Consider the following 16,253-nt stretch of genomic DNA (forward strand, 5'->3'; position numbering starts at 1 on the left):
TACAGACTGCGGACTTATTCTCTCAATCTGGAAACAAATCTAATTAACATTTAAGACAGTTAAGAACACTGAGGAACTGTACGATCCTCTCACTGAACTTACCTTAGTCTTTTCTAAGTTGGCTTCTTCTGTCATTTGTACAGCCTGTTTTACTTGTTCATAAGCACTAGATTCCCTTTGCTGCATCTCACTGAGGTTTCTTCTTACTGTAACAAGTGCGCCCATTAAGTCATCTCTTTCTCTGCATCAGCAATAAATAAATAAATAAAAATCAGAGACAAGAAACAAAAACGTAGTGGGCCAAAAACATTAGGGTCACAAGTAAGGTAAGACAAACAAAAAAAAAAAAAGAAAAAAAAAGAAAAACCAAACCCAGCACTAGTAAGTTTAAAAGACAGTAGTGCCAGCTCAGCACATACTAAAAACAAAATATGTAGAATGACCTCTTGTCCTTAAAAGCAGTGGGTTATTAGTGAAGTTGCCAATAATGACGACAGGGTTCATGTCAGGAATTTATCCAAGCTACATAGTACAAGCAAGTATCAGAGGGGTAGCCGTGTTAGTCTGGATCTGTAGCAGCAACGAAGGGTCCTGTGGCACCTTATAGACTAACAGAAAAGTTTAGAGCACGAGCTTTTGTGAGTTAACTCACTTCTTCAGATGCTGGTCCTGGAAATCTGCAAGGCCAGGTATAAATAGGCCAGAGCAAGGCTGGGGATAACGAGGTTAGCTCAGTCAGGCAGGCTGAGTTGTATTGTCATCAGTAGATCTGGAGGTGTGAACTCCAAGAGAGGGGAAGCCGCTTTTGTATTTAGCCAGCCATTCACAGTCTTTGTTTAATCCTGAGCTGAGGGTATTGAATTTGCAGATGAATTGTAGCTCAGCAATTTCTCTTTGGAGTCTGTTCTTGAAATTTCTTTGCTGCAGGATAGCTACTTTTAAATCTGCTACTGTGTGTCCTGGGAGATTGAAGTGCTCTCCTATGGGTTTTTGTATATTGCCATTTCTGATGTCTGATTTGTGTGCATTTATTCTTTTACGTAGAGACTGTCCAGTTTGTCCGATGTATATGGCAGAGGGGCATTGCTGGCACATGATGGCATAAATTACATTGGTAGGTGTACAGCTGAATGAGCCCACGAAAGTGTGGCTGATCCGGTTAGGTCCTGTAATGATGTTGCTGGTGTGTATATGTGGGCAGAGCTGGCAACGAGGTTTGTTGCATGGATGGGTCCCTGAGACAGAGTGACTGTGGTGCGGTGTATAGTTGCTTGTTAGGATTTGTTTTAGGTTGGCAGGTTGTCTGTGAGCAATGATAGGTCTGCCTCCCAAGGCCTGTGAAAGTGTGGGATCATTGTCCAGGATGGGTTGTAGATCCCTGATGATGCGCTGTAGAGGTTTTAGCTGAGGACTGTAGGTGATGGCTAGTGGTGTTCTGTTGGTTTCTCTCTTGGGCTTGTCCTGCAGGAGGAGGCTACGTGGCACACGTCTGGCTCTGTTGATTTGTTTTCTCACTTCCTCAGGTGGGTATTGCAGTCTCAAGAATGCTTGGTGCAGATCCTGCAGGTGTTTGTCTCTGTCGGAGGGGTTGGAAGAAATGCGGTTATATCTAAGTGCTTGGCTGTAAACGATGGATCATGTGGTGTGTCTGGGATGGAAGCTGGAGGCATGAAGGTAGGCGTAGCGGTCAGTGGGTTTACGGTACAGGGTGGTACTGATGTGTCCATTGTGTATAAGCACGGTAGTGTCAAGGAAGTGGATCTCCTGTGTAGATTGGTCCAGGCTGAGCTTGATGTTGGGGTGGAAGTTGTTGAAGTACAACACAACACAAATCAGACATCAGAAATGGCAATATACAAAAACCCATAGGAGAGCACTTCAATCTCCCAGGACACACAGTAGCAGATTTAAAAGTAGCTATCCTGCAGCAAAGAAATTTCAAAAACAGACTCCAAAGAGAAATTGCTGAGCTACAATTCATCTGCAAATTCAATACCCTCAGCTCAGGATTAAACAAAGACTGTGAATGGCTGGCTAAATACAAAAGCGGCTTCCCCTCTCTTGGAGTTCACACCTCCAGATCTACTGATGACAATACAACTCAGCCTGCCTGACTGAGCTAACCTCGTTATCCCCAGCCTTGCTCTGGCCTGTTTATACCTGGCCTTGCAGATTTCCAGGACCAGCATCTGAAGAAGTGAGTTAACTCACAAAAGCTCATGCTCTAAACTTTTCTGTTAGTCTATAAGGTGCCACAGGACCCTTCGTTGCTGCTATAGTACAAGCAAGGCATTTTTTAAAGAACGTGTAAGGTCAATGATAACCCACATAAAAAAAACAGAGCCAGGCAAAATGTGACAATTCTAACAGCAATGAATGATTAAGAATACACTTTTCTGCATTACATTTAAAGAAACTGCACTAAAAATTACAGTATCTTAGATAGCTAATATACAACTAAATCATTTGTACTCTGCAGCACGCTGGACATAAATTCAGCTACAAGACTTCTGCATTCTGTATCATTTCTTTATTGAAATTAAAAACGTAGGTTGTTAAACAGGAAACTGACTACCACAATAATAGAGTGGCTCCTACTTTTTTGTTTTTTTTGACATCACCATATTTTCAGTTTTTGATATGCCTAAAAGTTTTATATTGCTAATACAATATATTCAAGTTGTCTTTGTTGCAGCTACAAGTTTTGGCAGCGAGCTCTTCTGACAGCTTGCAGGTTAGGATGCATCTTATCTTGTGGAATAATCATACACTAGCAAACACTGATCTAAAAAAGTTCCTAAAAGAGTCGGTTGCTCAAATTTCACAGATTTTTTTTTTAAGTGAGATTTGGGTGTTTAAGCTTCCATTAGTTCCTTTGAAAATCCAAGCATTAAGTATTTCTGCCGAAATATTTCCACAAATCAGTACAGTCAGTCAGTTTTGTTGGATAAGATTTTGATGGAACTATGTTAATTTAAGAACCCATTGAGATACAGCCCACCTATTTCGTTTCGAGCTATTCAACAACTCAAACGATTTATACTCTGTTTACATTTGCAAAGTTTCTACATTATTAAGTATAATTCCTTGGCACATTTCTTGGCTTCAGACTCAGGAGATACATAGGGAACCTCTCTATATCTATGACATACATGCTGCCAATATCCATTTGATGGGTGCATTTCCATGCATTTTAAACCATCTCACCTGTAGTTTACCCACTAACTCAAATCCACCTAGACCATTTTCATTATTTCACAACCACAAGCATCTTCAGATATGTGAGAACATACAGACATCTACTTGGTATGATTTTTGGTGAAGGCTGAGAGTACATTTCCCAGGTTGATGGAAGGAAGAAAATGGAATTTTTATAAATGACTGGCAAGCTCTCTCAGTTCCTGTTTGAACAAGTATTTTGTTGTATTATAATTTGTGTTAGGGTGTCTAACATCTTGTATCTATTTATAATTTAAATGTAACTTGAGAAACACTTGCAACTCTTTGCATAAAAACAGCCACAAAAATACTACCTTTTTATCCACACATGGAATGGCTCCTTTAAAGTACAGTAGAGTGAGGTGGAGGAAGCAAAATATTAAATCCTGCACTAGTGACACGTTAAAAAGGTACAAACTAGCAAAAGCAGTCTTGAAATATTATTCACAAAGACCAAAATGGCACGCACATACTTTGTTTCTATAGCTCAGCCTTTCTATAGCTACCAAAAGATTCAGGAAACAGATCTAAAAGAGTCGTTCACTGGATTATTAAGGCACCTGAAGGAACCCTCTCTCCAGGTATTATACATCATAAACTACAAACAACCATTGAAATCTTGTTCCCATTCAATTCAAAGGTAAAACTCCTAGGGACTTCCAGAGATTCAGAATTTGATCCTACACTTTGCCACTGATTTTTGAGCAGAACTCCCTACAGAATTTTCCTATAGCACTATTACTTGAACAAAAAAAAAAAAAAAACCCACCCACTCAATTTTGAGGCAATACTGTAATATTGTTTAAAATTAAACTATTAGTTTTACATATAAGCAATTGAGCTTTTAATTGCAATGCAAATGTCCATAAACCTACTTTGTCAACCTTTCAATGGCCTGCATGTGGACATTAGAATGAGTCTGAGAAATAACAGCCTCGTGTTGTGCACATTTCAGACAAAGACCACCAACCCGGTTGGAATTACTTGCTGCAATAAGCGAATCTTGGTGCTTTAATCTTCCTTTTAGATCTTCACAGTTTTTCTCAGATCCAGATAAGTCTTTTCTAGAATTAAGAGAAAATGTCCTTATAAGAAAGCAAACATTTCCAACTTCATTTTAATAACTATATGGCTCATCAAAACAAAAAAGCAGTCAAGTAGCACTTTAAAGACTAACAAAATAATTTATTAGGTGACCTTTTGTGGGACAGACCCACTTCTTCAGACCATAGATGGCTCATGTTTGAAATTTGCTTGAGCAAAAATAAACAAACTAATATTACACTGTTCAACACTGCAGGCCAGCTCTTCACTGAAATGTGCTGCACAATAAAAGAAAAATCTATAAACAATAAAGAAAACGAAACTCTCTTGCTCCTGCTACTCTTCTCTCCCCACACAGGGACAAGGCAAAAGACAAGGAAGCTATGGGGGAAATCATCAGTTAACACACATGGCTTTCCAGAACACTGCCTTATCAGAGTGCGAGGGGTTTGCTGTGACAGGAAAGGGACAAGGTGTATAGCCCATCAAGAATAACATCCCAACACAAAGTGAAATCCAGTGAATCTGTGCACATTTGCATTGAAAGATCAGTGACTATGCAATTCTGCTTTCTCTCCCTGTAGCACTACCATTACCTCCTTGACTGTGTCTCACCTCTAGAAATTAATGTGCAACAAGCATCAAAATAGGATCCCTTGTCCCGCTGCCAGACAATCCCCTGTCCTGATGCCATAAGGCAGTGGTACGCAACCCATGGGTCATAACGCCCTTGGAAATCGTGGAAGTCTTCCAAGTGGTTGCAGCTCCAGAGCTGCATGCAGCTCTTCGAAGAGCCACTTGCAGCTCCATGCACTGCCACCATTGTCTCCTCTTGTGGCTCTAGAGGCTTCCACCCCTTAAACAATGCCCACAGTTAAAACTGGATTTGGATTTTTGTTTAAATGGTGGCAGCCTCCAGAGGCGCAAGTGGAGTCAGTGGTGGCAGGAAGCCCCGGAAGAGAAAGCCATCTGGGAGGGGAGCTAAGTCTGCAGGAGAGCTAGGGGAAGGGGTGGAGCCACGCTGAGGAGGAAGCTGCAGGCGATGGACATGGAAGAGCAGCATGTGGAGCTTGTTGTTTCAGTCAGGTAAATCGTGGTTGGAAAAAGGTTGTGTGCCACTACCATAAGGTGCTGAGTACTCCGAATGATCCAGCAAAACACATAAAAACATGCAATAACTGTAAAAGCATTTGAATTGTCCCATGAACTCAATGTAACTACAGAGCTATGTAAAACTAAGCAAACAGTGTGCTTTGCTGAATCAGGATCAGAGTCCTCAACACCCTGCAAGATCAAGCCTCCTATGAGACAAGGCCGTTACCTGTTCTGTAACTGGTGTTCTTCAAGATGTGTTACTTGTGTCCATTCCAAACGAGGTGTGCACTGGCATGTGACCAGTTGCCAGAAAACTTTTGCCGCAGCCAGCAGCCATTGGGTCGGAGTGGCGTCCCGTGGAGAGGCACTGATATGGCAACTAATATATGCACCACTCAACCCACCTCCAACTCAGTTCCTTCTTACCAGCTACTCTGACTGTGGGGAAGGCGAGTGGGTTTTAGAATGGATATGCTCAACCCATCGTGAAGAACACCAGTTACAGAATAGGTAACTGTCTTTTCTTCTTCAAGTGATTCCTCATGTGCATTGCAAACTGGGTGAATACAAGCTGAAATCTAGGAGGTGGGGTTGGAACCCCGGAATGAATGTAGGACAGCGCTGCCCACTGCAGCATTCTCCTGAATATGCTGCATGAGTGCATAATGGACCATAAACATATAAACTGAATACCAGGTAGGTGCTCTGCAGGGATCCTAGATAGGGACATAGGCCAAGAATGACACAGATGATACCTGTACTCTGGTAGAGTGAGCCTTGATTTGGGGGGGGGGGGGGGCAGCCCCCCATTAACCTGTAACATTCTTTAATGCAAGCCACCATTCAGGAGGAAATCCACTGGGAGGAGACTGGAAGGCTTTTCATTCTGTCTGCAACCGCCACAAAAAGCTGCTGTGATTTCCTGAATGGTTTGGTCCTCTCCACATAGAAGGTCAGAGCCCTCTGAACATATAAGGTGTATAAACTCTGTTCCCTCAGTGAGATATGAGGTTTCGGGTAAAAACACAGTAAGGAAATATCCTGGCTGACATGGAAAGAAGGGCCCACCTTTGGTAAGAACACCAGATGGGGTCTCAGTCTAGCTTTGTCTTTCTGAACCATCATATAGAGTGGGTTCACTGTCAGAGCCCTCAACTCACATACCCTCCTAGCTGAAGTGATGGCCACCAAAAATGCTGTTTTGTAACTTAGGAAAAGCAGGGAACAGGAAGCAAGGGGTTCCAAGGGGGCCCCCATTAGTTTTGGCAACACCAGATTAAGGTCCCACACAAGTAGAGGGGCCCACACCTGTGGTTTGACCCTCTCCAGTCTCTTAATAAACCTTTTAACCACCAGGTCTGAGAAAAGTGAGGATAACCTGGGGCTGGGATGAAAGGCTGAGTTGGCTGCTAAATTAACTTTGATAAAGGATAAGGACAATCCCTCTTGACTTAAAATGCCATAAGTAGTGCTGAAGAGGAAGCCTCCGATTTGTAAGACGGTTCCTGCACCTGTTCCCTTGGTGGGGCACCCAGTAACACTGATGGTGCCACTCACAGCGCTGGGAGAGCTCCTGGGTAGGCTGATATTGAAGGTGCCCTACAAGGGAGTCATGTAACCTGCCTGTGTCTCATAGAAAGACCATGGGGTCCAAAAGGGCCACGGCATCACTCCTTGAACAGTCAGCAGCCACAAGTTATTGCCCGAACGTCGGCTCCTGTGCTTACACCGACTGCTGTGGGATGCGGTCTGGGTATTCCAACTCTTAGACAAGCTCTAGTAGTAGGAGTCCGATTCCAATGTGGAGGACAAAGGCGGTGCAATAGGTCCCGGTGCCTTCACCAACATCTGTTGGACCGGCGCTTGCGCAGTTTCCAAGTGACCCACTTGAAGCGTAGCTACCGATGTTGCCCTGGGTGGACAAAACTGGCCCAGCGCCAAGAAGGAAGACGACACCAACAATGAAGATGCCTGAGTAACCCCTTGACTCAGTGTTGGCACTGTAGGAGTCGGCATGCAAACAGGCAGAAGCTGCTCCTCACTTGATAAATGGCAGTATGTATCTCCTCTGACCGTGAGGACTCCAGTACTGTGATCTTTAACAGGCCCTGTGCCATTCTAAATGCCTCTCAGACTGAGGCCAGCTCATGTGAATACGGGCTCCTGCCTCGCACTGGGTTGGACACACACACCTTCTGGGTTAGTCCATGGTCTGGTGGAGAAGGCGGCTTTGGGGGCATCCTCTTGGTGCTTTGACAAAGTAAGAGAATGACCCCATAGTGCCTCTTCTGTTTATGAGGCACCATGGATTGGCTCCTATGCCACCTGGCAACATGAGGCAGCAGCCCTTGGCTCATGGCATCAAGAATCTTTAGATTGCACCAGGACCAATGACGGAGCTGGAGCGCTCAACACCACAGAGGCCCTGCTGCATACCCATGAAGGGGAAACATCCGGCAACAATGCCACCTGCATAAGTAAGACCTGAAGCCTTTGTGCTCTGTCCTTCAGAGTCCTGGGCTTAAGTTTTTTACAGATTGAACAACAGTCTCCTTGATGGCCTTCATCCAGACAGTGGTGACAAGCAGAGTGTGGGTCACTTTTAAGCATACACTTGCCAACCTGTGAGCAGTTCTTCAAGCCCGGCAAGCCAGGTAGCCCCTGGTGTTGAGGCACCAAGAGAGACGGTAGCTCCTGTCTCAGCTCTCTCGAAGGGTAATCACTAACAATGTAAATCACTAAGAACAATTTACAACTAATTAGAATTATTTACAATATAAACAAAAGAAAACCAGTGAACAATTAACTACAAGAAGGGGAATTCCAGCAACCGAGAGTAGACAGTGCAGCAAGAAGGAACTGAGCAGGAGGCAGGTTGGGTGATGCATATATTGGTCACCATACCAGTGTCACTCCAGGGGGCACCACTTCAACCCAATGAGCAATCACTCAAAGAAGAAATGTCACTAAGCTTGTGGCTATATTCTGCATTGGCTAAAGCTTTCAAAGAATTTGAATGCTTCAGTTTATCTCTGACTCTGCTGTTTGTGCATGTTTTATATATCAAGATGATTCACTGAAGAAGCCCAACTAGCTGTTATATTTATTATTCAATTTATTATTCAGTTATTCAATTAGAGAATATGGGGATTACTACCAGTTGAAAAATGACAAAGGGTTATGCTGGAAAGGAGCTATTGGGCTGCAGGGCTGTTACTAGTGCAGTTCCTTCAAAGATTAGTCTTGGGACTGATCTGACGTAATATTTTCATTAATGACCCTGGCATAGAAAGTATACTAATGGAGTTTGCTGATTACACAAAGTTGGGAGACACCATCAATACAGAGGAAGATCAGAATATTATACAGCAAGAATTTGATTTATACCACTCCACAAGTATTGGGAGACTGGTGAAATTTTACCGTACTGTGCAAAGATCATGAACTTAATGATTAATTAGAATTTCTGCTATAACCTGGGGGCTCATCACTTAGAAACAACAAAGGAGGAGGATGCGCAGATATATTAGTCAATCACAAGATGACCACAAGTCACTAATGTGATCCAGCCATAAAATTAAAAAATGTGATCCTTGGATGTATTAGGCAAGTTATTTCTAGTATAATGCCATTGTGCAAAATACCAGAAAGACCTCATCTGGAATGTGGTGTACAACTCTGGTTGTCCATCTTCAAGAAAGCAGAAAATGATTACTAGAGTGATGCAGGACCTATGGCAAGAGGAGCCTGGAGATTTACTCACTCTATTTATTCTAGCTTAGCCTAGAAAAAAAGAAGGCAGATGGTATACATGATTACTCCCTAAAAATATACTAGGGGATAACCAACAAGGAGGGAGAAGAGCTATTGAAGCTAAAAGACAATAATGCACAAAAATAAAAAAAAATAAAAAAGGTATAAACTGGCCATTAGAGGATGATTTCTAACCATAATAGATCTGAAATTTTGGACCAGCCCCTCCCCATCCCCAGGAGTAATATTGCAAATGCCCTAACTAAATCTAAGATGAAGCTAGATAGATTTATGAATGGGATTGTTTAAAATGCTTTCAAAAGTGCTTGGAATAAAAATGTGGTCCAAGTTAACTGACAGAGTCCATTTAAGTTCTGAAACTTGTGGCATAAAATTTCTTTACACAGACCAAATGAATTTAACACTTAATTTTGATCAGCTTTCAAAGTATAAACAAAGTTTAGTGCTTTCTACAGAACTATCCTACAGAAGTAGAAAAAAAAGAAAAATCTCTTTTAAATCTCTAAGAGTTTAAATATTAACTTTATTCTTTTTAAATGTGACAAATATTTTCTATAAGCATAATGTAATTGGTCAATGTCACATTTTAAATTATATTTTATGAAGAACTGTTAACATGAGAAAATGTAAATGCCTGATTATTTTTTAAATGTCATTTTTTGCAAGAAAGACAACAAACCATTGAAAATGCCGGTAATTTCATAAAGAAAAAATGACCATTTCCATTTACCTTAGAGACCGTACTTGAGCTTCAAGCGTATCAGTCCTTTCTTGATAAAGAAGTTTTAGCTTCTCCTTTAGGAAAGAGATGAAAGAAAACCATCTTCTTGTATCCTTCTCCTTTCACTACTTTCTCATGTAGACACTCAAATTTTCAACCCAGACCATCAGTTTTAGAACTAATTTTCCTTACTCTTCTTTTCAGAAAGCCCAGATACTGAATAGAAAACTCTCTCACTAATACCTATTTCTTACATATTGAGCTATATTATTAGCTGGTATTAATTGCCACAGATCCATTCATTTCAGCTGAGCTACTATGATTTCTGCAAACTGAGGATTCGACACGCTGGGCCTCATAACAAAGTTGCCCGTTTGTGGCCTGTAGCAGCACCCTGCCTTAGTTCTTCCTTCTACTGATGACCCCATAACAACTTCCTGTCCTGATCGTAATTAAAAACACTTCCCTTATGGAATCAAAGTTTTTTAGTCCTTCCACACATTAGCTCTCCAGGCTCCAGCCCTATCTTAGTGCCTCCCTCCTTCATTCATGAGAGAGAATCTTAAGCGGGATTCAGTTCAGAACAGTGTCTATTACTTGCAGCATCTTCCTTAGGCCAGATGAAGCTTCCCAGGCTTCTGTCCTGACACTTCCAGCCTCTCAGCTGAAGTGTGGGGCTCCCAATAGAGCACACTTTTCCCCAGGTGTTTGTCCCTCCCTACCTTACCTTACCGTACCTCACCACACCAGGCCTGACGTAATCACATGATTGCATCCATTATTAACCCCACCCACTCAGCCAGGGAAGTGACTTGATCTTGTCAAAGTTAGGGCCAAGGCCCTCTTATCCTTTAAAGGAGCCTGTCACCAACTCTCTTATTACGACAACATGAGTTATTCAACAGTTTAGTCCCATTACTTACTAAAACTTTGGACACGAAAAGCAGATGTACCTGTAGTGGTTAAATAACATGGTAATGTGGGGCTATAGCAATCCCTTACACAGATTCTCTCACTTTTGCTACTTTCCAATCGCTAGGACTAATTCATCAACACACATTTGTAACTTATGGGCAAATAAGAGGAAAGAAATGAAGCAACTGCTGGGAAAACTTGAACTGCCACAGGATTTCATATGCCGGGAGCCTAGATGTTATCAAAGATTTCTGGCTCTGCAGACAGAGGCACCAATGAAAATAATTTTTTATATATAGTGTTTCCTGGCTGCCTAAGTTAGGGTAGCCTGCTCACAACTGCCTGCATTGTCTAATATTTCTACAGAACTATGACCTGCAGCTCCATAGTAGACATGCACTGTCTACTTCAGCCCCACTGTGGCATGCTGAGATTTGCACAAGACAGTCAACCTATCACCCACCGTCTAAAGGGGAAATAAAATTAGTAACTTTAGGATATTAAGAACATAAGCTTCAAGGAATAGGTTGATAAGACTACAGGTTCAACCAAACAGATCTCTTCCTCCTGCAAAACTTGTGGGAAATTAATCATCCTAAAAAACGCCCCCAAGGAAAAGCAGCACAAAAATATTCCTGCAAGATATTATTTCCAATACCAACCAATTCCAGGTGCCATTTTTCCATTTCTGCAGTGGCTGTTGTGGCCAAGACCTGTTCTTTGTTCTGTGATGGTGAGGACTTAGCAGCTTGACATAAATTAGAAGCACCACCTCCTACAGCCCAGGAGTTCTGAATATTTGCCTGAAATACAATGGTAATACTTCAGAGTTTAATCACAACAGTGGAGTACATATTTAAAAATAATTAATATTTTTAAAGAAATATATGATTACTGTTAAAATCCACTCAATGGACAAATGTATGCAAAAAAATTAATGTTGTTGCCCTCTGGGAAGAATAATGTTGGGATCTCTAATCAAGCATATACAAGTTTTCATAAATCTTTGGTCAAGGACCAATTTGAGAACAGTGATAGTTTGGATGGTTCTCATTTTAAATGAGCCAGTTATAAAAAAAAAGCACCAAACTTACTGAAGCATCCAAAAGAGTTTGCTCTCTCAAAGTCTGATCTACAGTTAGAGATTTCAGTTTCTCATGGAGTTCCTCGTTTTCAAGCACAACTACGCGTATCCGATCTTTCATCCCAGTCAACTCCTCCTATGAAGCAGGATACAAAAACTGTATATAGGAAGGCTTCTAGCTACAACCATTTGAATACACCTTGATGTCACAAGCAGAGTTTCACAAATAACTGATTTTTAAATTTAAATTTGCTGGTACTTACAAAATGTTGTAATAAATGTAGTCTGAGCAAACCAAAGCCAGTTTTTATATTATTTTCAGCAAATAGAAAAAGTTGGAAAAACACTTCCAGATGAAATAAAATATTTCATTTAACCTAAAATAAAAAGCTTTGGATATTTTTAGTAACATCTAAGTAAATAAAAGGGCTAGAGTCACAAAAAAAAGAGAAAAATGAATTCAGCAATGGCAGTTGCGCTGTCTCGTTATACCTAATATCCTAATGGTTAGTGTACACATCTGAGCTGAGCTGACTGAATAGCTGCTCTGGAGCAGGGACTTCAGCCCACAATCCCAGGTAAGTAACCTAACGAGTAGGCTATGGGCTATTCTGGGGTAGGCCTCTCTCAATCTCTTCTATTAAATTTTTTGCTCAGCTCTAGTCATGCATATATTTCTTAAGACAGTAGCACTGTTAACCCTATTATAGGCACTTGGCATATAGAACTCGCACTAAATTCAATGGAAATTCCATGAGCAGGACATTTGTTGGATCAGGACCTTAATGAGCAAAGCAGGCTGCATACCTTGCAAAACTTTACTTCAGCTTCTAAGTGGTGAATATACTGGGACTGATCATTAATGATAGGAACAAGATCACACAGTGTAGGCAAACTTTCATCTGCAGCTTTTGAAGTTATCTGAGGGAAAATAAGTAAGTTAAGCATAATAATTTTATCAATTTTTCTCTAATTTTTGTGATATGAAGTTGTTTACACTCACAAAATCTTATTCATATTTAAATGTACTTTTACAAAATGTAGAGAAATACACATTGTATAAAAACCTTGATTCTTGCTATTCTAGTAATACAGTGAAACCCACATCAAAGACCCAATGTCTTAGGAGACAATCCTAAAGTAACTCCAATTCTGTTCCATCTTTACAAAAGCTCACCTCCACTGAGCAAATATTTTTGAGGCCCATTGAGTGGCTAGTTAAGAGAGACTGTAAGGATGATCCTCACCAGACTGTACCCACTACAAGGAGACCTGTTCACACATACATGCTTTTCTTCTGTCCAGTACTAGTGCTTGCATCTAGACACTGCTATTAGCTCTTGATTTTCCAAAGCAACTAGTTTGCAGCTTTAGAAAACAAACTCCCACATTTATAACAATTATATACCTATTATTGTGAAATATACCATGTTATAAATTAAACAGATGAGAGAAACATATTCTGTTTCTCCAGCTCCCAGTTTCCAAATCACTATTTTTGTGAAAGTACAATACCTTTGATATGACAGCTGCATTTGTATTTCTCTACCAATACACAAGAAGTGTTTGAAAATGGAAAAAACTATCAACATTTTAATCATTTTTCCATTACATGAAAATTATCCTAACATCTAATATGAGAAACTACCAGGAATTCAATGGCAGGAAAAAACTGATTCACTAGAAGGATGAGATAAGCAATCTATTTTCTAAAAGCACATCAATTCCATCTAATTCTAGTCAATTAATAATTTGACTGACTTACAAAATAATTTCCTTTGACAAATAAAAGAGTATTTGACTTGAAATTAATATTTCTGATAAAACTGTCACTGAATGTCCAACTTCTTAAGAATTTTTCTAGTGTTTTTGAGGGGACTAACAAATATTAAGCAACATGTTTTCATTTTTTAAAACAACCTTAACACAGTTTTTTTTCATTTTTCTGATCACAGTGCCACATAAGATGGGGCACAGATTGCAACACTGAGATCACAACAAGAAATTTGACTAAATTCGTTAGAAATACTAAGATTTTTACAGAACAGAAACAACATGAAACCAAAAAATCTGAAACAGTTAGTATTTTAAATTTGTTGTTAAATAATTGTGTGCACTTCTAATGCTTAACAAATGTACTAACTTTATGGCTTTGAAGACTGAAGGTCTTTATTTATCCAGTACACAGTTGAAAGCAACAGGCAGCACTGATACATACTGTCCTACCATCATGCCTCACACCTGACATGGAGAGATCATCTTCAGAAGTGAAAGGTTTTTTGTTTTGTTTTTTTGACAGTTTAACATGTAGAACCACTGGAGGCTGTCACAAAGTAGATCTGGAACTATATCACCAAACCCATCTAATCTTCGATATTGAACCACCATTAGATAGCAATATCTGATCTGAACAGGCCCCATGCAGGGGAAAGGCTTTCCTTGTATCCAAGCCAGAGTGCAGTTCCCACTGCAAGAGGGAATGGAACTGAGGGGATTCCACAAGGGTTGACCTTTCTACATCAGAAAGCTCCTTTCCACAGGGAACCAATTTTATGTCCCTAAGCCACAAAATTTTGCTGCAGAGGTTTAGGGTTTGTTTTATGGATCAACTTGCAACTGTACTTCCTCACAGAAGGCAGAGGATACACTATCAGAAGCTCAAAGCTGCAGTCAGCAGCCACAGAGGAAAACAGGATCCCTTCACCACCTGCCTTTATGCACCCACCCTCATTGACAAAAACCTCTACACAGATTTAATTTCCAAAACAAAGTGTTAGCTTCCATTGGCTCCCCCTTCTTGGCTGCTCTCTACTTTACCAGAAGTTATTTCCAAAGAATTACTCATAAAATACTCACTCTCTCCCTAGTGGGAAGTAGCTAACACCCCCTGACCTGGGATCATTAGGGAGATTTAAGGCCTCTTATTCTTCATAGGTAGCTGATAATTTGACCCAAAAGGTACAATATATTGTAACTCAAAGGTACATTAAGAAATAAGAAGTAAATACATACTGAAGGTGACATCTTCCTCCTTCTTGATGGAGATACTTCACTTTCTAGTCCTTCTTGCTCTCGCAATAAAGCTTTAAGCTGATTAACTAAGCAACAAAATTAAACCATTGGTTAACAATTATACTTGACAGAAATCATACAATAAATGCTGCCCTGCAATTCTGAGATTAGCTGCTCTTAGCTTAACTTTTACCTGCATGGCTGTGTTTCAGTTCCTGCCAGGCCATTTCCCCATTCTCATCAATACCTGTGGAGGACCGGTCAAATACAACTTTACTTTCTTTCACTGTGGGATCTTCTTCCTCCAAGGCATACTTCAGTTCATGGATACTTTTACTAGCGCGTTCTGCAAACAATAGCACGTATTAGCCATCAAAAACAGAGCATCTTTCTTTTCTGATGAAAAAGCAACTCAAAGCTAGATTAATTTACACAACTAACATTTTAACACTATATAGAGAGTAGAGTGAACTATATGCCTGAACTAAGGATTTAGCCTCATTTCAGTCTTTGGTGAACTGACAGGCAAAGCCACTGTAAACCACCATTTCGAGAAGTGCAGTTTACTCATTTCAGGCAGATGTAATCCACATTAGTGCAAATGGCAACACAATAATACAAAACAGCAGAGGCCACACTGGCACAGATACCCAAATGTTTGCCTGCTGACTGAAATACACAAGCGAGACAAGACCTCGGGTACTAATTTCGGACTTGAACCTTCAAAAACTTATTACCATGAACCACCACATTAAATTCAACAAGATTGCTCAACAGTCTTAAGAGCAGGGGTCTCAATTTCAATTTACCTTAGAACCAATGCCAGTCCTCCAATCCTCCTAATGGAGCAGCAGGCACCTACACCTAGCAGGACCTGGGGTGGTGGGTTGAATTGGGGTCTCCATGCACTCTCCCACCCCACCTTGCACATCCATCTGCCACTCCTGGATGATTTAAAACCCCCCCAGAAGTCCTTCCGTCACCCCCAGCAGCACAGTGGGGCTACAGCACCTTCCAGCTGTTACCTCTGCACCATCACTGGCACCCTCCTGTGGCCGAGGAAAGGTGTATCAGGAACTGACCCATTCATAGGATGGCCACCTTTTGACACATTGCCTTTCAAAAGCACGCTTCTACACACAAAAAGCGGATTGAGATTACAATCTGCTCTTTCAAAAGACAAGCCCACTCTTTGGAAAGAGAGCATCCACACAACTACAGGTGCCCTTTCAAAAGAACAAGCTAGGAAACACCACGGACAGGACCGCATAGCAGACAAGACCTTCCCTGACCTGCAGCCACCTGTTCCCTTAAAGGGCCGCTCCCAAGCACCGTCACCCTGCACACTCTGAGGCCTGCAGAGCTGTCCCAAGCCCCACAGAGCCCAAA

At 41.1% G+C, this 16,253-nt stretch overlaps 1 protein-coding gene across 7 annotated transcripts in view; it reads right to left on the reverse strand.

The window, feature by feature from the left end:
- Positions 1–16,253, reverse strand: part of SDCCAG8 (SHH signaling and ciliogenesis regulator SDCCAG8) — a 160,133-nt gene that overhangs the window by 124,487 nt on the left and 19,393 nt on the right. For all 7 annotated transcript variants that reach the window (XM_074990092.1, XM_074990089.1, XM_074990091.1 and 4 more), the window contains exons 2-9: positions 15,058–15,210; positions 14,865–14,950; positions 12,660–12,773; positions 11,863–11,988; positions 11,431–11,571; positions 9,863–9,927; positions 4,095–4,283; positions 103–241 (exon numbers count right to left, since the gene is read on the reverse strand). In XM_074990092.1, the coding sequence (XP_074846193.1) occupies positions 103–241; positions 4,095–4,283; positions 9,863–9,927; positions 11,431–11,571; positions 11,863–11,988; positions 12,660–12,773; positions 14,865–14,950; positions 15,058–15,210 (1,013 nt within the window). The remainder of the gene's footprint in view (positions 1–102; positions 242–4,094; positions 4,284–9,862; positions 9,928–11,430; positions 11,572–11,862; positions 11,989–12,659; positions 12,774–14,864; positions 14,951–15,057; positions 15,211–16,253) is intronic.

The sequence above is a fragment of the Carettochelys insculpta genome, chromosome 3 (genome assembly GCF_033958435.1).
Source record: "Carettochelys insculpta isolate YL-2023 chromosome 3, ASM3395843v1, whole genome shotgun sequence".
NCBI lineage: Eukaryota > Metazoa > Chordata > Testudines > Carettochelyidae > Carettochelys > Carettochelys insculpta.